This window comes from Numida meleagris, chromosome 13 (genome assembly GCF_002078875.1).
Source record: "Numida meleagris isolate 19003 breed g44 Domestic line chromosome 13, NumMel1.0, whole genome shotgun sequence".
Taxonomy (NCBI): domain Eukaryota; kingdom Metazoa; phylum Chordata; class Aves; order Galliformes; family Numididae; genus Numida; species Numida meleagris.
Window position 1 is genome coordinate 7719239 of NC_034421.1, and position 22319 is coordinate 7741557.

Here is a 22319-nt window from a genome sequence, read left to right on the forward strand (position 1 = left end):
GAAATAATAGAGTAAAAAATTGGTTTCTATAAGTAATGTAGATATTTGTGAACAGTTTTGTACAGTCTGTCACATTTATATTGAGATTGTAAATTGAAAATGTTTTTAAATATTTAAATGTCTCAGCTTAGTTAATACAACTACTGCTAATCTGTGTCAACTGAAGAAATATTCATACTAGTCGGTAGGAGCTCCATCTTGTGCTAAGTAGTAATAATGACCAGAGTCTTCATTTTTTAAGTCATTAATTGACTAGTTAACAAACGTTTGTTCTTTGCTGAGATTGTCTAATGGGAATGAAGTAGAATGTTAAATAGAAAATTGGAGGAGAGTAATCAGACTGAGTGTCTTGAAAGCATTACATTAGATTGTATAAAACCAATTGTCTTGGTTTTCTTAAGACTTTCAAGTTTGGTTTTCACTTGCTTCTTAACACTGCCAAAGATATTAGTATCAGTTGCATATTATTAGAGTTCTTGTCCAGATGTTACTTTAGAAAAGATTGCAGGATACAATTACTTTCAAAATTTCGTGTATGGATGGTAACACAGGAAGAGGTGAAGAGGAAGAGGTCTCTAAGGAATGCAGGGAAGATAACTTCATGATATTTGTCCCTGCTGTATTTTTTTATTATTATTCTGATAGGAGATGAATTCCAGTCATTTAAGTACTAAAATGTATAGACTATAGTTGTCAGCTCTAGATGAAAAAAATACTGGAATATTTTTGTATAGGAAAGTAAAAAAATTAAGAAAAATACAGCAAAATTAACCAACTACAAGTGTTCTTATTGCATTCTTTGCATAGAAACGGGGTTATGTTGTATAATACTGTGTGACTTCTTTCAATCCTACTAAACGTGGTGAGATTGCATATAATTGCTAGAGACTGAAAATAATCATCCAGCTGGTGATTTCAGCTGTATTTTCCTGAGTTTTAAATTAAACTATTGAAAAGGACTGAAGAAAGTGTAGATTCTGTGTGATTCTCTGATTAGTAATCCGTGCTATTTTAAGGTACACAATTAATGACTCTTTGAGAATGCTTTTTCAGCTCATTTTCCACAAATTTTGTAGGAATCTTGCAGTATTTGTTTTTGGGAACATCTCAGATTAGAAGGTTTGCTAAAGTCAAGATACATGATAGTAATTGCTTCTGTTATACCTGAAACCATTTTCCTACCTTAGGAAGGAATTAGGTTGGTTTGCCATGATTTACTCTTCACATACTCACGCTGATGATTAGCTAAATTTTACCTTCTAATTTATTTGATTGCTCCGTTGTTTGTCTAACTTTTCCTAGACAGAACCGTGTTTTCCATGTCCTAATTCCTCCTTACTGGAACCAAAGCTGTAGATAAAGGCGCAGGGGTAGAAAAGAGGCTCTAGAATTTGTCCAGGAAGATTTTAGTGGCTAGTCTTAGTATGCCTTGGCATGAAAGAAGTTTTGGTGAAATAAGGACTGTCAGCACTGAGCTTAAGAGAAGATGTAGATATAAAACTTGAAACGGTTTCAGGGTTTGTCTTACTAAAACAAGTAGTATTGCTTCAATATATTGAATGGATATAATGAGAATTTCTGGATAGTTTCTGTACCAAGGTTGGTAGTTCTGTATTTGTGTACTTTATTATGCAGTTGCTATAGAATATAAATGTGATGGAGATTTCTTTGCATGAAAGTTGGACTTGTATTTCAGAAAATGCTGATCTTATTTAGATTTATAAGAATGGACGAGTCTATGATTCCTAACTTTTTTTACAAAACAACATGATTCCTAAGCTAACTCAAAGCACTCAGAATACAAAATTTAGTTGTTTATTTCTCTTAATTTTTGACCTGTTTACAGACACAAATTTTGTGTTAGCTGGCTACAAGACAGAGCAATGCACAAAGCCACCCAGACTCTGCCGCCAGGGTTACGCGTGTCCTCACTATCACAATAGTCGAGATAGAAGACGGAATCCCAGAAAATTCAAATACAGGTACATAAATATCTAGAATACACTTTTTGGTCAGTCAAGACAGTTGTTAATGGACTAGTTTGTTTGGGTTCTTGTGCTATCAATATTCCCAGTGGAATAAAAACATCTCTTTCCCAGTAGCCTTGCTTTTTTTTTTTTTTTTTTGTGGAAGAAAATCATCTGTTCCGAATGATCAGGCACTTCTGAAGAATAAAACATAAAATGGTAATAATTTTTTTTCTGTTTTTCCTGTGAAGAACGAAAACTATTCATTTTTAGCAAAAATCAAGAATCACTTGGTGATGCCTTCTTTGTTGGGAAAAGACCAGTTATAATTTCTGGCTTTCTTCTGTTTTCACTTCTAAAATTTTCTGTTTCTGAGCACTACTCTTAGGACCAAACTTTAATGCATCTCCTCACTTAGTTTTAGAATGAGCCTTTCATTCTTAAACATTGCTTTCTTCATTTGCTTGGTGTTCCACCATGTTGTGTTATAGGTTTTAGAATTGATGGGTTTTGCTTGACAGTCTCAGAACTGTCCATAAATGTCACCAGACAGAAGAAAGCCGGAATCCTACTTGCTCCTCCTTCCATCAGAGACAAAAAGCTAGGGAAAGTCTCACTCAGAATTTAGAACTTTTTAGGTCGCAGAAGCTAAACTCTTCAAATTTAATGGGAAATTGTTTGAGACTTCTGCTAGGAATTAGATAGAAACGTGCTCTGGGCATCATTTGTTTCTAGGTCAACTCCTTGCCCCAATGTAAAACATGCAGATGAATGGGGTGAACCTTCAAGGTGTGAAAGTGGGGATGGCTGTCAATACTGTCATTCTCGTACAGAACAGCAGTTTCATCCCGAGGTAAGAAATGAGCTTCTTCTTACTTTTAGTGATTTTAAATTTATTATGTACTTGAGTATCTATTGAAGATGGTACATGTGAAAAATATGTAAGACTTGGAGAGAAAAGTCATGCAACACTAGTAGTAGTTGAATTTTTGGTTTAAGCAAAATTTGTGAAGATTTTACTGCTGTGGTTTTCACTGATAGACATTTTTATTATACTGCTTACTAAAAAATGAATTAATATTCTCTGTGGTACTTGGATGCTTTTAATCTAATAGCTGGATTGACTTTTCACTTGATTCATGTGAAAACCTTTTTCATGTTGATTGCCCATACATAAGATTGGACATAAATTTAACTAACTTTCACAATCAGTAATGATTACATTTGTTCATTAACTTGAGACAAATTATGATTTTGAGCGCTGTTAAAAGCTGTACTGCAGATAATTGCAAAAATCTGAATAGGTCAGGAGAAGGTGGAAAGTGCAGTGGGTCTTACTACTGGCTGAAATAAGACACTCCAGGAAAAGAATGTGAATTTAGATTCCTCTATGGGTATGCTCATTGTAACTTTGCTGGATACTTGAGTGTAAAAATGTTCTAGGGAAGAGAGCAGCGCCATGCTATCTGCTGAGAGGTGAATGTTCTGCAGCACTGGGGAAGTATTAAATTTTTCAGTTAATGGAGAAAAAAAACAACATGATACTGAAAAGACATGTTATGTAAGAAACTACCTGTACAGTACTTGATATTTGTTTGGGATTTGGGACCTCTGAATGGGCACAAAGAATTCACAGCAGAATATTGCTTGCATTAGGAAGTTCAAAGCTTATAAGTTATAAGCAAAGACCATTTGAGTAATTGCTATTTTCTCTTCCAATTATGAAGATTATTGAAGTAATCTCAAGAGCATACCACTCTGACAGAAACTCCTAGAATACTGACTCCAGAGTTTTTTCAAACTCCTCCTTATCACACGTTCCCTATCAGGTTGACCATCTGCATCTTTATATTAAGTAGGTGTTTGCTATCTCTACTCCTGAGATTCTGCTCCAGAATTTCTCTGTCCTTATTGATTACTAGAGATTTTACACTATGGATTTATTTCAGATTATCAAATTTCTTCCACATTGTATTCCAGTCCTTTTCTGTAATAACAGTGTCTTCCTGCTTAGTATGACTGTCATACTTTTGTTTATGACAAAGCTATTAATGAAAACACTAAAATAAGTTGCAAGGCTGAGGCTTGAGTTGTGATGCCAATTTTGTCTGCTGCCTTCCTTCTTCTCACCATCCATTGTCATCTACCCGTTTGTTTAACAGCAGATACATAACACTGGTAATAGTCATAATCTTTATTATCTGAATTAATTACTATTACCCCATAGTTTATTGATGTCTTATTAGAAAGACGACTTCTTCATTTTAGAGAAGAATCTTTCATTTATTAAAGTTCCATACTGAGTCTGCCATGACAGGCCTTCACCAAGTGTACCTTTAATTTTATTCCATTTTTTTTCTGTCTTTAATTAAATTATGACAGAATTATTGGTGGACTCGCAGTGGTCTGAATCAACTATTTTTGCTCTTCTCAAATTTAATGGGTGCTATACCTAAAATACCTCAGCCATATGTAGTGCTTTTGACATGACAGTTTTACTGAAAGTATGTGCCAACTGCAGCTGGTTTATTTGCCAGTTCTTTAAAAACTCTCATGTAACAATTGCCTGATTCATTTCCTGGCCCTGAACCAAAGGTTGTGTGCTCCCGCATCAGCTGTAGTCCCCTCAATCTTTGTCTGTCCTTACTTCCATTAGCTGTGCTGCCTTTTTTGTAGCGTTGAGCATAATTCCTGCTGGTATGCAAGACAGCTTTGTGGTCATAGGGTTATCACCTCACTTAATTTTAGATGTAGCATTTAATTTCACAGAAGCTAGCAACGTGCTTCCCCTCGAAGGAGAATTCATTCAACATCGTACTCTGGAATCGTTTCCCTTTGCTTCAGCACTGGCTTTGGCTGTGTGGTTAGAATGGAAATTCCATGCAGCTTTGAGCCTCTGACTAGAGGATGCAAAGCGCTCGTTTTATTCAGATTGCAGTGAAATTTAGTCTGTTTGGTGGTGGCAACCATTTGCCTTCATTTCTCATCCTACTGATTTGAAATCAGAGGTATTAATTCAGCCTTACTTATTTGTGTCCTTTACGTTGAATTCATACTGACTTTATCCAACTTTATCTTTTTATATTGGATGTTGTGCCCTCACTCTTCACCAAATTCAAATAAAGAATATTCTCATTACCTTTTGGCTCAGTGTCTGTTTTTTGAAGAAATCTCTTGGTTATCATACTTAGGAATAGCTTTATTCTACCATTACTGAATAGCAGCTGTGTTATTGTCTATTGCTGAATTCTTCTGTAATGAATTAGTTCTTAGTGTTTGCTGTCTATTTTGTAACATTGGTATGTGTGGATGATGTGGCTGTCTCCAGAATCAGTGTCAGCTCTGGCCCCTATAGTCTTTTGATTTTATCTGTATTGTCACTTCTTTCAATAGTGGTATTGATCAGAAGGCGTTTCTCACCGCCTGGGTATCTCATAGGATTAGGAGTGGTTTTGTGATGAGGACCACAAATTAAGACTCAACTTCTAGCTTCTTCTTTTGTTGAAACCATCTGGAAGTTAGTACTTCTTTTTCCTCCTGCATAATAAACATAAGATATACAGAGTTGGGGTTTTATATTTACCAGTAATCAGAGAACAGGAAAGAGAAGTATCCAGTTTCATTTCCTAATTCGGGTATGGTGTCCACAAATGATTCCTTCATGTTTTGCAATGCCTATGGTAGCTCCCAGTGAAACTGGTAGAAAGATGAGTCCCACTGCTCTATGTGTAAAGTGTACACTTTGGGTGAATACTTCTCTATACTGTGGGTGTTTTCTCTCCTATTCAATGTTAAAGGAAAAATAAATGGTTTCTATATTAATCAGTAAGTACTAATTTTGTGATTTAACATCTCGCTCTAGTTTGTTGGATGATCTTTGGGTTGTTATGCATGAGCTAGTAATGAATATAATAACTAATTATTCAGCTTCAATAAGAAATCATTTATGAGAGAGAGGTTTATCAAAGATGCTTAAAATTAACTCTAAAATAGTTTTTTACTTTTGAGCACATCATTTCATTTTTCATGTTTGTTCTAAGGCATGAGTCCAAGGAGCACTTTTTTTTACGCAGCTTATGCTGGTGTGCCAAGGCTTGGGGAAGCACAACTATTTGCCATGGATTTGCAAAGTCCTGGAATTAATTATCAGAAGAATCTGTGTGTTTTCAGATAGGTTCTTACTGTTGTTCTGATATAAACATTGTTCCAGTATGTCACCTTTGTCCAAGCCACGAGAAATACAGAGATAAGTGAGGTCCTGTTAGAGCAGGCAACCAAACCTGGATGTTATGTGCAACTTACGTCGTGATTACTGACCTGAACAGCCAGTATTGCTTCAGTTCTCACATGCCTCAGTCAGGTTAGAGAAAGACATTTGAATGTTAGGAAGTTTTGAATATTAGAGATGTCACAATGAAGGCACTGCGTGTTCTGCTTTTTTTTCTTAAGCCATTCTAGTATATGCATTGTTTCTCCTGTGAAATTTCTTACAGTGGTGTAAATAACTTCAAAAATTTGTTGTTGCTGGTGTTTGACTTCTTTCTATAACACATGGAAAACCAAAGCAATTTAAGCAGCACTTTTCTAAAATACTATTGTTAGTATGTATTATTATACAGGATAAGGTTAGGATTCTCTTGTATGAGGTTTAATTTTCTTACTATTCTGCTATTCTATTTGATTTAAAAAATGCAATAACTGAGTTTTCTGAGAAAACTGTATTAAACGTATCGCTATTAAACATTAGGAACTTTTCATTTAAAGGTTTTTAAATTTTCTATCTGTTCTGTTGCTCAGTTGGAATTATGCTTTGGTTAATCACACTTCTGTTTTGTTTAGATATATAAATCTACAAAGTGCAATGACATGCGCCAGACTGGTTACTGCCCCCGTGGTCCGTTTTGTGCATTTGCACATGGTGAAAGTAAGTAAGGGAATTATTATTTTCTATCAGTGTTATTTCTAAGTACCTACAGCAGAAGTGACATAAAATCCTTAATTTTAGTGAGCAAATGGCAGTTGATGTCACTTGTTTTTAGAAATTCATTCCATGTTTTCCAGTATACTACATTGTTGAGGGAGCTTGCTGAATTTGCATCAAATTTGCAGCAGGAGTAACACAGGAAGTTTTCTTTTCAAATGCAGCTTGTCCCTACAGCTCTTTGAGCTTGACTTAGCAAATGTATACCTGTTTGACTTCTGTAAATACATTCGTTGTCCTATTGAAGCTACTATAGTAAACTTCAACATAAATAAAGGTCTGATGCCACATACTTTTTAGCTGCTGAAAAGAGGGATTAGAGACCCTCGCAATTTTGGAAAGCTCCAGGTTTCTGTGACTCGGTATTTTGCTTATGTTCTGTGATGGTAAGTAATGTCAGTGTACATGTCTAGGCAAACGTGATGCTCTGTACCAGTGTTTCTTACATTACTTACTTACCTACAGCCCTAGTTACGTAGAGGAATCCTTCCCACTGTTCATACATTTCTCAGCAACTTCTACCATTCTGTGTTGGACTGGCTTGGGGAAGCACGCGTTCTCTATAGCAGTCTTCCTGGTCTTCCCTTAGTGAGTTCTTCACAATCTGCTGACCCGTTGTTTTTTTTCTTTTTTTCCTTCCTCATTTGTTAAGATCATGATGAATTTTGAATTCCTCTAAGACAGATTTTCAGGAGATTCCGTAATGCCCACGACAGAGGCCACCATGTGAGGCTGCTGCTGTTTTATCAGTTGCGACCTCCTACCACGTCTGTAGGTCTCTGTGGAAGTACAGTTAAACTGGGGGATGCTTGCAGCATAGAGCTTCCATGGAGCTGGCCAGAAACGATGGTGTTTACTCTTGGAAGGAATTAGAAGGCTTGTAGAAGCACGCTTTTTAAATGTAATGTGTTTCACTTACTGTTAATAAGCAGAAAAGTAAAAAGCTAATCATGCTGGTTCTCCCTTTATTCCTTGGAAAGAGATAAGAGATTCTTTCTCGGTTGAAATCTTTGGGAGGCACTCTTATACTGCTCTTTCAGGGTGGTACGCCTACTTGAAATTATCTATAGAATACTAGAGGAGCATGTGGATATGTCAGGGAAAGAAAAGTCATGATGATTTAAGAGAGAGAGTAAGAATCAAACAGTGCTTTTCCTGGGACCGTGTGAGCTTTGGCTGGACAGAAGATGGCTGATGGGACTTGCTCTGCACAGGCTGCTGTGCAGTGAGATGGTATTTACTGAAAGTGAAAATAAATCACAAAAAGTGAGTGCATCTGTTTCTGTCTTCCTGACTGTCCTTTACACACTCGTCCTGTAAAAGGAATTGCAATGATCTAGTGACATCCTCTTTGCCATCTCTGAGGTTTCTTTTTCCTTATATTTGGATGTGGCTGGTCTGGACCGTTCCACTGTATACACAGTGGTACTACGAGCTTGTTTTTTCTTTTAAATGCCACTGCCCTACTTTTGTATCTTGCAAAATAGTGAAGATACTCAGTAAAGCATGAGACCGCATAGTAAGAAGTTGATGGAGTTGTGATAATTAACATGCCAGCTAGAAAAAACCCACACCATTAGAAACAGACCTCGGCTACACTGCCTCCAGTGAAGAGAGGCATCTCCATATCTCACACTCATCCTGTTTCTGGCTGCAGCTTGCATATCCCTACACTCTAGCAGAGCTACCTCCTGTTCCTAGGAGAGAAATGTTCATATTTGATTTCTAAATAGTAGCTTACTGTTACCCCTTCAGAAATGCATTAGTGGCGAGAGATGAAAAAGTCCTGCAGTATTTGTAGGGTGTAAGAGATTTTTTTCTCAGTCCTGACTCCCTTACTTCGATGTATTGTGTGCATGAATTATGAAGCAAGGAATGTCATTAAATGTAATTGCCTACTAAAGTAAACATTTTTTGTTTATTCATCATTTGTATGTAAAACTTGAAGAATAAATCTCCTTAACGTGTTAAAATTAAAGAATCAAATATCTGAGGCGTTTAATAGTTTAACAAAGTAGCCTTTGGGAAATTGGGAAGTAATTGTTCAGTTACTTTGAGATGAATTTTCTGGTATGAAAATTAATAAGTAATTGATTGTAATTTACATCTAAGTTAAGAATAAACATTCTCAAAGGTCAATATTCCTATTTAAGTTAAGCAGCGTAAGTAAAAGTTTCTCTTTACATTTTTTATTATTAAGTAAAGTGGTTCTAGACTGGAGAGAGAGAAAAAAAAAAAAAGCAAAACCAACCCAGTAATTAAGATGCTATTTTTACTTTTCAGTCAAACCAGGTGCTCACCTGTTTCCAACAGATAGCATAGGAATCACAAATGAATGGAGCAGCAGTCTTAACTCCACAAGCAGCGTTACAAGTAACAGTGGGCAGTCTGGAAATGTAAGTGTAAAACATTCTGTAAAAACTAGTACTGATCATCGCTCTGCCAATATATAATTATTTTATTTCTTAAGCATCTCTTTTTTATTTCCTTGTACTTCAATAAAGGAGAAAAAATCACAGCGATAGCAAATGTCAGGTAGTAATATTTAGCTGGTTTTGAAAACCTAAATGGAATGTCTGCTCTAGAAACTAAACTTAATAATGTATTACTTGTATTTTCTGTCCTTGTTTTTGTCTTAAGATGCAGTTATTTTGAATGCTACAGTGAGGAGCATCACTGTTAATCCAATCTACAAATAAAGGGCAGCTTAACTTACCTGTATCTTTTTTTCTATAGGAAAGATTTCATTCTTGGAAGATCTTGCTCGATCCCACCCCTCTTCTCTATTCTAATTTATTAACATTAACATTAGAAGCAATGTCCTACCCAATCACACTTTACTTAAATCTTCTTACAGTGAAGCAGCGTGTGGTGTGTGTTGGTGGTAGAAAGGTTTTTGATCACAAGGGTAGTAAATGTTCTAGTATGAGATGTGGAGGTTGGCAGCCCTGCCTGCAGCAGGGGGTTGGAGCCTGATGATCCCTGAGGTCCCTTCCAGCCCAAGCCATTCTGTGATTCTATGAAATGTATTCTGTAATATAAAATTTTACCAGTTAAGGTTGGGGGACAGGAATTAGAGAGATGTATTGCAGAACTTTCTTTTATCTTTATTTTAGTATCAATTGGAATGGATGTTTTGCAGCGAATATTTAAAAAAATGAAAATAACTGTTGTTGTTTAACCTAGCAGGCAGCTAAGTAGCACATGCCCACTGACTCCCCCACAGTGTGAGGTAAAAGTACAAGAATTTCTGTGTTGAGGTATGTCAAGGCATTTTAATAAGAAACAACGGGGGGATGTGGGGAGGAAGAGAAAAAAGAAAGAAAGCAAAAAACAACAACAAACAGAAACACCAGAAAAGAACAAGTGATGCAAAATGCAATTGCTCACCACCAGCGGACTGATGCCTGGCCAGTCCCTGAGCAGTGCCAGCCCCTCCTGCCCTGGCCAGTTCCCCACAGATTTATTGTTGGCCTTGATGTCGTACAGTGTGGATCGTCCCTTTGGCCGCTTTGCATCAGCTGTCCTGCTTCTGTCCCCTCCCAGCTTCTTGTGCAGCCCCAGCCTCCCCACTTAGCAGGGCAGCACGAGAAGCAGAAAAGTCCATGGCTCAGTATGAGAACTGCCCAGCAACTAAAACAGTGATGTGTTGTCAATGTTATTTTCATCTTAAATCCAAAACACAGCACCATGCCAGGTACTAGAAAGAAAATGACTTCTATCCCAGCCAAAACCAGGGCAGTAATATATGAAGATGGTAATTTCTCTTTTCTCTCTTGACTTTTTTCTTACCTTATATGCAATGAAGAGTAATAGGTAAATTTGGGTAAATTAAAAACATTTATTCCCAGAATTTCATTTCTGGTTTCCACCTGTGTTGGTCTATCCTGTTTAGTTAGAAACTAGATAAAAGGACGTTCATTAAATAATGTTAAATAATGGTAAAGCAAGTGACCACCTTTTTCTGATGTCTGGCAAAATGCCTTGACGTTCTTTCACCTATACTTCGTTTATATTTTTTCCTGAATTTTCAATTCCTATTTTCTTATTACCAGTTTGTTCTCCTGTCTTTAGGTCTTTAATTATTTTTTGTTACTTGTTTACTTCCACCATCAGCATCTTTTGTAACCTGATTTCTATTAGTATTTATGTAGTCAGTGTCTACTTTCCTCCCTTCCCTCTCTGCTCAGTCATAACATTCCTCTGTGTTTAACTATCTGATGTCTATTAAAATCCTATCCAATCCTACTAAAATACTGGTTTAAAATACTTGAATGTTCTTTGGAGCATTAGGATAAGATTAATGGTTGGGATTTACAAGCAGGCATTGTGATGCTTTTTGCCAGCATCCTACTTTTTTTTTATTTTTTTAAGTGTTTGGCTCGATCCAGATGAGTTCTTTGAAAGTGTGAAGTGTATAAAGCTTGCATCAAATTGTAAAATAAGAAATACATGATTGAATGGAAGTCATGGTTATCTGAAAGCAAGTATACTTTTATTGTAAATTAATATCCATTAAGAAGAGTGATTTCAGCCTGAGTCATTTTGTGCATAGAGACAAATTACAATAGCTCCGTGTTACTTTTGTCATCTGGTACTTTTTTTTCAGATTACACCGAAAATACATGTAAATATGCTGAAGCTAGCATTGTATTAACAAAAGCGAAAATAATTTATAATTTCAATTAATTGTCTTCCAAAGGGAGAATGTAGCTGTAAACATAAAAAGTGTTACAGGATATATTAGACACTGTTGTCTGTCTTCTACAGATTTCCTGTTCTTCAAGTCCACCTGTAACATCGAGTTCTGGTAGCAGTAGCTCCTTGTCACCCCTTGGACCTCTTTGTAGACAGAGATCGTTAGCAAACGGTGTTCTGTGTTCTGAGTCCAGCACATCAGGTGTTTCTTCACCAACATCCAGCTATCCGAAGGCACCAGGTTTTGAACGAGAAGATCAGGTATGTGAATAATATGGGTCTAGAAGTATAAATACAATCTTCAATAATTAGATTAAACAGAAAATGTTCTGCATCTCCTGTATCTATGCAGACTTTTTAGAATATAAAACACAGGGTTGGGAATCCTCTCCTGTAGTGAGCTAAAAACCATATCAAACTGCAGTTGTCATAGACTAAGAACAGTCAGTGAAGCGTTGCTGCAGCTCAGCTGGCATGCAGGAAAGGATAATTTTGCAGAAATGCGATGGTCATTTTTAAGCCCTTGTTGCCAAGAACAGAGCAAGATAACAGTGAAGAAACCCAAACATAACTCAACTTGGTAGGGTTCCGTTTTTTTTTTTTTTTTTAACTAATGGTGAAAATATGCATTAATTTCTGGCTGCTGAGACTACTTGAGTTCTAATCTTTATTTCATTTTAGTCAATTTATTCTCCTGCATGCAGCTGCTTCTCAGACCAGTTCGTTGCTGAGACAGATGAGTGATAAAATACCATGATCCTCTTGAACAGAGAGAGATTGAGAGAGGAGGGGAGAGATCTGTGGCATTAGAAGTGAGGGGAGGGTTGCTGAAATTGAAGTTGGTGAGAAGTTATAATCCTTAGGGTGGGGGGGAGGGGAGAAAACAGGCAGTGCTAGAGAGAAGTGGGAGAAGGGAAGACCGATATTTTTCAGGCACATGAAGCAGCTCTGGTGACACGTGAGAGAAAAACTAAAAGCCAAGGGTTTACCTAATGTAGAAAAGTTTTTCTTTATTATAATAGTGGTAATTATCAAAAGGGAACTGTTTTAAAAAAGAAACTCCAGTGGCACATTCAAGCAAGCTGTAGCCACACTAATCAGTCTTCTTGCTAAGCTGTGATTCGTCAGAGTTAATTTCTTAGGTGTAGATCTTCAGCCAGAATGTAGCTTAGAGATCTGGTTATTTTGACAAGTAAGATTTCCAGCTCCCGGTGTAGTGATCAAGTGATCCATGATCAAATGTTATGGAAGTAACTACCAAATAAATGGCTGCTTTCTGGAGGTAAGTCAGCATTAATTGCGAAACAGTGTAACGTTGGTGAAAATCAGTAGTGCTGTTTTGGTGAAAATCAGTGAGTAATGTGCTGCTACAAAGTATGTGTCTCAGCAGCAAAGAAGTCATGCTTACTTTTTACTGGTCACGTTGGCCATGCCTAGAAAGGAGGCAGTGATGGACTTTGGAACTGAGAAGAAAACATGTAGAGTGATGGGAGGCATCCAAAGAGAAGAAGAGTTGTGTCTGAGTGGTAGGGAGCATTCATTGCAAGAGAGATTAGAAATCTCTCAAAGGAAAAAAAGAACAAACACAGAACTGCTCAAAGGCAGCAGAAATAACTCTTCTTCCTAAAGAGACAGCGAAGACCATGCAGAGTTTACTGCGATTCAGGAAATCACTTGAAGTTACTGGTTTGAAAAGAACAGAAATACTTTTGAACCTGTTCTGCAAGAACACAGTGGCAAAGAGAAAGTGCTTACAGTTCCCTTTTACTTATATATGTCTCGCTTCTTTCAAAAGTTACCTTATTACACAAATAAAATCTGCCTTTATATTTGAAATGTTTTTGTTTGTTATTTGTAGTGTGATTACTTAAGAGAAAATGTAGGCAGTTCAGCTGAACCTTTGGGCTAACTCAGGCTTCTATCCCACCAGCCTCTTGGAGAAATAGTCACCAGCTGGTGAGCCCTTGGAACACGTTATTTCAGACATATCATAGTGCTAACATGGCCACTCAATTTTTTGGGCTAGAAATAACTTCCCTGTGCTCAATTTCCATGTTGATTTACTCCATGATCACTAAAATTTAACTCTCCATATGGATCTGCAGTAAGGGAAATTAAGTCACCCTCCTTTTAAGACATCATTACAGAGATGCCTCTGACCCTTCTTGATCTAATTATATATTTTTATCAGTGACTCATTAAGTTCATGTATTTTATAAATTTTTCTTGTTTCAGGCAAAGCAGCGAAGCTTTTCAGCTGAGAATCAGCAGAAAAAAAGTGAACAGGACAGCAAGCAGGTATTGCCAAAAGCTAAACACTGATATTTTGCCCTTTTGGATAATTCATTAAAGCAGTATCAAAATTCTGTGGTACTTTTCAAAATAGTCTAAAGAAAATTTACAAGCAGCGACGGGACAACAGGTAATGGGCACAAATTGAAACACAGGAGATTCCATCCAAACATCAAGAAAATGTTCTTTACTGTGAGGGTGACTGAGCACTGGGCCAGAGAGTCTGTGGAGTCGCCCTGCTTTGAGGTATTCAGAAGCTGTCTGGACACAGTCCTGGGCTGCTTACTTGAAGCAGCCCTGCTTGACCAGGAGGGTTGGACCAGGTGACCTGCAGAGATCCCTTCCAACCTCAGCCGTTCTGTGATTTTGCAGTGAAGGGTCTGGAAGGCAGGATGTATGAAGAGCAGCCGCAGCCTCTTGGTTTGGTCAGCCTAGGGGAGAGGAGACTGAGGGGAGGTTTCGTGGAGGCCTACAGCTTCCTCATGAGGGGAGCAGAGGAAGAGGCACTGATCTTAATGGTGACCTGTGATGGGACCCAAGGGGAGGGCATGGAGTAGTGACAGGGGAGAGTCCGGATGGGTATTAGGAAAAGGTTCTTCACTGTGAGGGTGGTTGGACATTGGAATAGTCTTCCCAGGGCAGTGGTCATAGCACTAAGCCTGCTGGATTTCAAGAATCATTTCAAGAACAGCGCTCTGAGAAATAAGATTTGAACTTTGGGTGGTGCTCTGTAGAGCCAGGAGTTAGACTTAATGATCTTTGTGGGTCCCATCTGACTTAGGATGTTGTATGAGAGTTCTGCTAGAAAGAAGTAGCAGAGGTTTGTGCAGTGCAGTTTAGTTTCTCCCCTGTCTAAACTGAAGATCAGTTTATGCACCAGTTGCAGTTGGATGAAATGGGAACACGTGCAGAACAAAGAAATCTAGAATATTAATTTGTGTACAAATGTAAAACGAAGTGGTATAATTGCTCAATAGATATTTTCCTTATGAAAAGGGCCATCAGACTTCAGCTGACTAACTGTGCCTATAGAGCTCATTTGAAGGCATTTAAATACTTTTCTCTGAAAGCAGAATTTCCTTGTATGGCAGCAATATCCAACCACGTTGGTAAATGATAAGGAAAATTATCCTAAACAATTCATTTAGAGGTTTCTTCTGGATTTCTTTCTGTTTGAACTAAAATAATTACTTCTAAAATTACACTGTATTTATTTCATGTTCTTACACTTGTCTGTGTAAGTACACACACACACACACACACACACACTAATATACATCTGTTTGTTTTTTACAGAACCATCTCAGTGTTTTTTCAGTGGTTAACCCACTTGCTTCAAGTATAACTTCCAGTCTGGCCTCCAGTGTTGGATCAGATAGTTCCTCTCCCACAACTGTCTCTATTATCAGTACCCAAACTCTCCCGTTCTATTCTGCTGGTAACACAGTTGAGTCAGTGATAGGTAAGTCTTCACATTTACTCTCTGATTGTATGTAGTTTATTGTATTATTCAAGTTCTCCTCAATTTAATATCGGTTCAGAACAGCTTATTGATAAAGACATTAATTAAAAGCTATATTTGAGTTTTAGTTTAAATATTTTCCCCCCAAATCATTGTTTTTCTTACATACTCCAGTGTAAGCACAAGAATGAGTAAATGGGACATTTAAAATGGAATTTCTCATTGGTAGTGGCCAATGAGAAAAGGCCAGTGGCTTTTTAAGAATGTGTAAAACCTTCATAATGCATCTCACCACATTCCTAGAAATAGAAGGAGTAGGACAGAGAAGGAATAGCATAGGAGGATGTCTCTGCAACGCGTGTTGGTGGGCTACTGAGATTTGACTTTTTTCTCTTTTGAAGTTACATTAGCAGGTGCAGTTACAGATTTTACTGTCTTCGCAGGAAGATGGGAGTTTTTCTTGGCTGTCTATTTTCCAATCTTCTTATTTGTCCGTTCAGGGACAGAATCATTTTTTTGTTCACCTTATGTGCACCAGGCCTGAAAGGACACAAAAAGGAGGAACCCTTTTATCTGGATACACAAGACAGTTTCAGGAAATCCTCAATTCAAAAATCTGCATCACTAACCCAGAGCCTTTCCCTTGGTTCCAACCAGCAAGGCTTTTTTTTCTCTTTGAGAGAGTATCCTCAACAATGTGTACAGAGAGGTGCAGACATTTGTATTCTAATGAGGCTTATCCAGAGCTGGGTTCTCCAGTTCCTCAGTTGTCTTAGTTGGCCTTTTGCTGGTTTTTCTCCAGTAAGTCCACATTTCTCCTGTACTGGGCAGCCCAGAACTGGATGCAGTACTCCAGGTACACGCTCCAGCATGTAAAAGTCTTTCCTGCACAGAGAAACCCCAAACTGGTCAAGGTGCTCTTGCTGTGGTCTCACAGGTGCTGGAGAACAATCATTCCCCTCAGCCTGCTGGCTGCACTTCTACTAATGCAGGCCAACTGCTTTTACTTCCCTATACATGCTGAATGAATTGTTTGTTAGGATTCCTAGCTCTTTTTCTGCAGAACTGCTTTCTGGCCATTTGATCCCCAGCCTGTACTGTTGCAAGGGATTATTCTATCCCAGGTGCAGCATTACTTTAAATGACTTTGTTGACCTTCATGAGGTTTCTGGCAGCCCTTTCAGACAGCCTCACTCCATCCCTCCTGACATCTAGTATATCAGCTGGTCCCCATTAATTAGCGTTATGCATAAACTTGTTGCAATATGTGGCACTTCTACAGTAAATATGATTTATTTAGGGGGCTGTATCAGGAAATGTGATTTGAAGGACATTGTATTTTGCATCCTGTGGTGTCAGTCACATGAGCAGGGATGTGCTGTGATTAGCTGGTGTGCTTGAAGGTTTCTGTGTTTAAATCAGCGTGTACCAGAGAGCAGGAGACTGCAGGCAGTGAGTCAGCACTTAGCAGTGGTAAGGTAGGCATTTCTTCTTCTCATGTTTTTTTGAAAGAAATCTGTGCAGAATATTAAATGGCAGATATTTTTCTACAGTCTCACAAGTATGTAGCCTGCTTTCCTAAAAAGGCTTGTTGGATGATCTGTGTCTTAAAACATAAACAGAAAATTATTTTTAGTTGTCAGAATTAGAGCGAGCAGATTTTTAGTTTTCGTTCTGTGCAAGTAACAGAATGTCACTGGCTTAGGGTTAATACTATGGAATTAATTTTTTTTGTCAAAATAAAAGAGTGCTTTTGGTGTAAGTGTGTGCTACGTGACCATTACAAGTAACTAATATAACAGTAAAATCCAAGATCTAATTTCCACATACTTTCTGTGGTGCTAATTCAGTGTAATTTTAAAATTATAACCTAAAATTATATACTGAACAAGTGTTGCAAAGTCATTTAAGCTGCTGTATGCTCTGTTTCCCACGTCCCTTTGTCATTCTGTTATTGAGCTTAAGAGATTCCTGATTCTTCTGAGGTAAACTATGCCTCTGCTGTCTAAAGCTATTTTTCTAAAGTAGTTTCCCAGATGCTATTTTAGTTATTTGAAGGTGAGTCATGATGTACATGTCTCATGGAAGTATAAGTTAACGTACTTCACTGTAACTGTGTAGATTTTCTGGGTTTTTTCCTCAAAGAAATTTCATATACAGAAGTTCTTTTTCCAGAGTTCTATTTTGTGGATATACAGGATGGCGATGAGAATAAAGTGCTGTATGTCATTTGAATAGAGCAAAAAGTTAAAACATTGTTGTAGAACAAATATATTCCTTGCAGAAATCGGTGCATTGAAGAACTGTTAAAAAAAAAAAAAGTAAAGGAGCTGCAGGAAGAGAAGATGCTAGGTGGTAATGGGAAAAGAGGATGAATGGATTTGGATAAAGGATTGTGGGAAATGCAGGAGTTATATTAGCAAGAACTGAGGAAGCTTTGTCAGACAGTGAGGTCTGAAGCCGTTCCTTTGTCCCTTCATCTTGATTTCATGGGGAGCTCTAAGTTTTCTCTGTCTGCTTGCTGAGTAGTCCTCAAGAGCTGAAGAAAAGAAGGGGACAGGGGAGCTGAGAATGAGCATGCCAATCAGAGCTAGCATTTAACATTGTGGGTTAGGTGATGTGTTGAACACTGAAGGATGATGGATCAGAGGAATGTTACTGCAAGCTACTGCTGTCAGTCAACGGAGATAGTGTGAATAGCCTGCTTTTGTTCTAGTGAAAAAAAAAACAAAGAAAAGAAAGGAAAGAAGCATCTCATTCAGGTGTATGGTGTTGTTCCACAAAGGATGCTGAGAGAAGTTGACGTGCATGAAGAATGATTAGTGGGGTCCACTGCTGATGGAACACAATGGTGAATATCATTTACAGAGAAAAACAGAAATGTAAGAAGAGGAAGAGAAAGAAGGGACAGAGAAAACTGTCCAAGTTGCCAGGTGAGAAAGGAAGTGGAAGTGGGGGCAGAGGAACGTCCTTTCTTGGGCATCCTCTCCAGCGCAGCAGGTGGCTCCCTCCTCCATAATACTTTCCCATGTCAACTGTATTGATGATAATGCTATTCATCAGGATCATCCCAGATGCCTTATTAGATTTTCCCAGTTAGGAGACTGTTAGTGTTAACTGGAACACACTTTGGTCAGTGGATGGTGCTGCACGCTGTTCGATTGTTAAGCTGTGTAAGCATCTTACAGTTAGGGGTAGGAAGAGGGGAGAACGACGATGCTGATTCTCACACCAGTGTGCACTGGTTTCCTTGTGAACCTGCCGTAACGCTGATGTTCCTGGGGTTTGCAGGTGCCAGGTGGTGAGAGTAAGAGCATGAGAACGAGAGGAAACATTCTGCCCCAGTGGCTCTGTAAGGTGCTGCCAGAGTGGTTGGGTGAAAGAACAAGATGGGCAGACTAAAGTGTTGCTAAAGAAAGGCCTTCAGCTTTGTAAGTGACAAAGGCAGGGAACTGTGCAGCAAGTTGCACGTAAGACCTGTTATGGAAAAGGGTTTTAAATCTCAGTTTCACAATAGCACTCATGGCCACTCAAAGCCTTGGGTCATCAAATAACAGGACACCATGCCTTCCTTTCCTCACTGTATTTGTGTAGAAGGGCTCTGCTTAGGCAGCTATTTCCAAGAGGAGGTTATTGCTGGAAAACTTCAGAAATCTAAGGCACATCCCTTCAGGTCAAGATTACAATGTAGAGGGCGCTTCATTCCCGCGAGTGCTGGACATGAAGCTGGTTTGTCAGTACTGCTGAAAGACAAGGGTCATTATTTGGGTGCAACTCCATACTAATAAAGTTCTGTACTTTTGAGGCCCACACTAGTAACTTTTCACAGAGCTATGTAAATTCTCAGAGATCTTTGTGGTGGGTGTCATTTTGTAGTCTGTGGACTTTATCTCTTGGTGCATATTTTGTTCTGAACACATTAGACAGCTTCCTGCTGAGCTCTGTTCTGTGCAGCAGGCTTATGGATCAGTAACTTCCATTCTTTGTTTTATCTGGGGCACCAAGACTGTGGAGTCTGTCAGATAACCTGGTCCATGTTAGAAAATGCCTTTATGTAATAATCTTGCATAAATGATCCAGAGACCCTTTTTTTTCTCACTTTTAGTGCTTTTACAAGTGCCTCTGACAAAATTTTCTGCAGTTCACAGAGAGTTTTACACAAGTCAGTGTGTCTCTTACTTCTGTCTGTTCCTTATCAGCCCCGCATGGCTTTGGGTCCAGTTTTTAATAATGATGTTCAGCATAAAACAGAAAGATTCTTTGCAAAGGTGAATCACCATCACTGACTGGTGATGCTCAGTTTCTTAACTGAAAAATCAGTTTTTATGCAGACTTCATTCTTGTCTTCCTGGCCGGGAAAGCTGTTCATCTTTAGTTAAAGTATAGATACAAGGGACCACAATTTGTTAATTACACCCCTTTCTGTGGAGAGAAGTTAAGAGGAAGGAGAGAAAATAACTCCGTCTCCTGACATTTTATTAGAATGGACCTATGAGAAAGTATATCTATAAGAAATGTTTCATATTGCCCAGAGGAACGTCAGACTCTCATATGCCTTGAAATGTCAGGCTGTCTGTTAAGTCTAAATTAAATATTGATGTTGAGTTTTGCTCTATTTATTTTAAAATACTGCACATTTTCTTAGTTCTGACCTTTTTTACATGTATGCCCTGTTATGTAACTCAGTTCGTTGCCCCAGAAGCTAACTGTCCTGAGGGGCATTTGCAGTGCCTTTTCTCAGGTATAATAACTGCTTTTATTCAATAAGAATAAATGTATTTATATAGGTATCTACATTTTATTTTTCCTTTTAACCTACAAACAGGTGGCACAGATTTATTGGAAACCTGGGATAGATAGCCACTTCTCCATTATTAGTTTGCTTAACTGCCCAGCTGAACAATCCATAGTAGCTTACATATGAAAGTTTTCCCTTGTAGAAAATATAGGCACTATCTTACTCTACATCTGTACTATGCTTTAGGTCATGACCTAGACAGTAAAGATTTTTATGATGGAAACATTAATAAAAATAATCAAAGTTTCCTCATTTCAGGCATCATGATGGTTACACGGATAATTTGTTAATACAGTGTTTTGTTTGGCTTCAGATATACATTTTAACGGTGTGAACGTTGCATCCATAAATAGAGAATTGGAAGATCAAGAAGGCAGTGACCTTGGATTAGCAAGTAAGAGGTTCAAATTGTAAAATTAAACTACTTACCACTTAAAATAATTTTATTTCTTACCTTTCTAAGTTTTTACTCATCACAATTGTTACCACAATGGCTGTGGAGAAGAGTTCTCAGTTGTGTTCCTTCTGTTTCATTTTGTGATGTAAAGAGGTTAGACTGCTTTCATCCTGTCTCTGTTTTGGAAGGGTTCAGTCTATTAGAAAAATTCTTAGCGCGCCCGTGGGGCCACAGGATAATAGCTGATGGAAGGACTGAGTTATGTACATTTATAGGATGTCCTGACCACAGGCTGCAGGGCAATCTCTGCCCTGGTACGTGGGGCACCTCTTCCTGCTCTTTCTTCACTGACGTTGGTGTTTGCAGGGATGTTCCTTACACTTTTTGTCTCACTCCTTGCTGCTGTGCAGCTTTTTGCACTCTGATGTGTCTGTTCCCAGAAGCATCACCATTGTCACTGATGGGTTTGGCTGGAAGCTGCAGGTTTGCAGTGGGTCTAGCTGTGCCCAACATGGGGCGGCACCGGCCCCTGCTCACCCACAGCCTTGCTGCTCAGTGCACTCAGCTGATTGTACTGGGCAAAACCAAGTGGACATGAAGAAGAACCCAAGTACTAGAAAAGAGATGGCTCTGTTACAACTCCACCAGTGTTTGCTTGGGATCTTTACTTTGGCTCTTAAAGTTTATGAGAGTTCTTGCTGGGCCAGATTTTTAAGCTAAACTCCCTTTGCTGTGTTGCTTCCTTGCTCCTCCTGCAAGCAGCGGTGTAGGCGTGTTGTTTGCTATGTCGTGTGCCTCTCTGGTCTGTCCTGTATCTTCCTTAGATAGTTGCCCGGGAGGCTGACTTTGCTAACACTTGTGAGTATTCCGTGGTATATTTTTGAAGGCATTGTTGCAGTGCAGCTTATAATGAGCATTCCTGTCTTCATTTTTAAAAACATTTCTAAAAGGAGTGATGTTTTCTCTGATGACATGAACGATCAGTTTTAAGCAAAAACAGAAAATTGTAATAATGACTCGTGCTTTGAAGTATAATTCACTCGACCACTTTATTTTCTTTGAAGAAAAGGTGATGTCATTTTTATTGCTATTCAAAATTGCTGATGATTAAAATCTTCACAGTAAATATTGAGCTGTTTCCTGATTGGGAACATCCAATGCATCTGCTGGCTGTTATTTAAGTAATTGCATCATTTAACATCCATTTTTCAAAAAATACCCAACTTTTATTAATACCATTGTTTTGGAAAATTATGAACAATACATTGTTTGATTATATTATTACCTTGTTTCAAACTTAGTTTTCGTAGAGTTAAGTACATTTGACATATAAAATCTTCTGAACAAAACTGTGTAGAAGAAAGAAAGAGAAGTATTTCTGATTATTATAAAGTAAAACATTTTCAAGGTATGTAGTCACTTTCTGAACTCTAGTTTAAGTATTAAAATAGAAAACAATTTTTTTCTTACTCCTTTAAGTTCCAGTCAGTTTTTCCACTTGCTGTAGTTGCTGTAAATATGAGTAAGTCACATCATCTGATCTGAAAAATGTTTTCTCTTTCTCTGTAGCTGCAGATGATGTCACTACTTCTAAGTGTTCCATTTTAATTTTTTTTTTTCACAATTGCAGATAATAATATTTTCTTTATTAATGGCAGGTATTTTAGAAGAATACTTGCAGAGCTGTATCCTGCTTTGGGACTGATTTTTATTTTTTATTTTTT

At 38.0% G+C, this 22319-nt stretch overlaps 1 protein-coding gene across 7 annotated transcripts in view; it reads left to right on the forward strand.

The window, feature by feature from the left end:
* The window catches only part of UNKL (unkempt family like zinc finger), a 35109-nt gene that overhangs the window by 6544 nt on the left and 6246 nt on the right, over positions 1 to 22319 (forward strand). For 4 of the 7 annotated variants that reach the window (XR_002443025.1, XM_021411122.1, XM_021411121.1 and 1 more), the window contains exons 5-12: positions 1847 to 1982; positions 2703 to 2820; positions 6807 to 6891; positions 9232 to 9344; positions 11719 to 11907; positions 13882 to 13944; positions 15235 to 15400; positions 20512 to 20592. Coding sequence is in view for 6 of the 7 variants with exons in the window: in XM_021411122.1 (XP_021266797.1) it covers positions 1847 to 1982; positions 2703 to 2820; positions 6807 to 6891; positions 9232 to 9344; positions 11719 to 11907; positions 13882 to 13944; positions 15235 to 15400; positions 20512 to 20592 (951 nt within the window). In the remaining variant the exon portion in view is untranslated. Of the gene's footprint in view, positions 1 to 1846; positions 1983 to 2702; positions 2821 to 6806; positions 6892 to 9231; positions 9345 to 11718; positions 11908 to 13881; positions 13945 to 15234; positions 15401 to 18185; positions 18334 to 20511; positions 20593 to 22319 lie in introns of those variants that run through there. The other 3 variants (XM_021411123.1, XM_021411125.1, XM_021411126.1) reach the window with 3 other exon arrangements.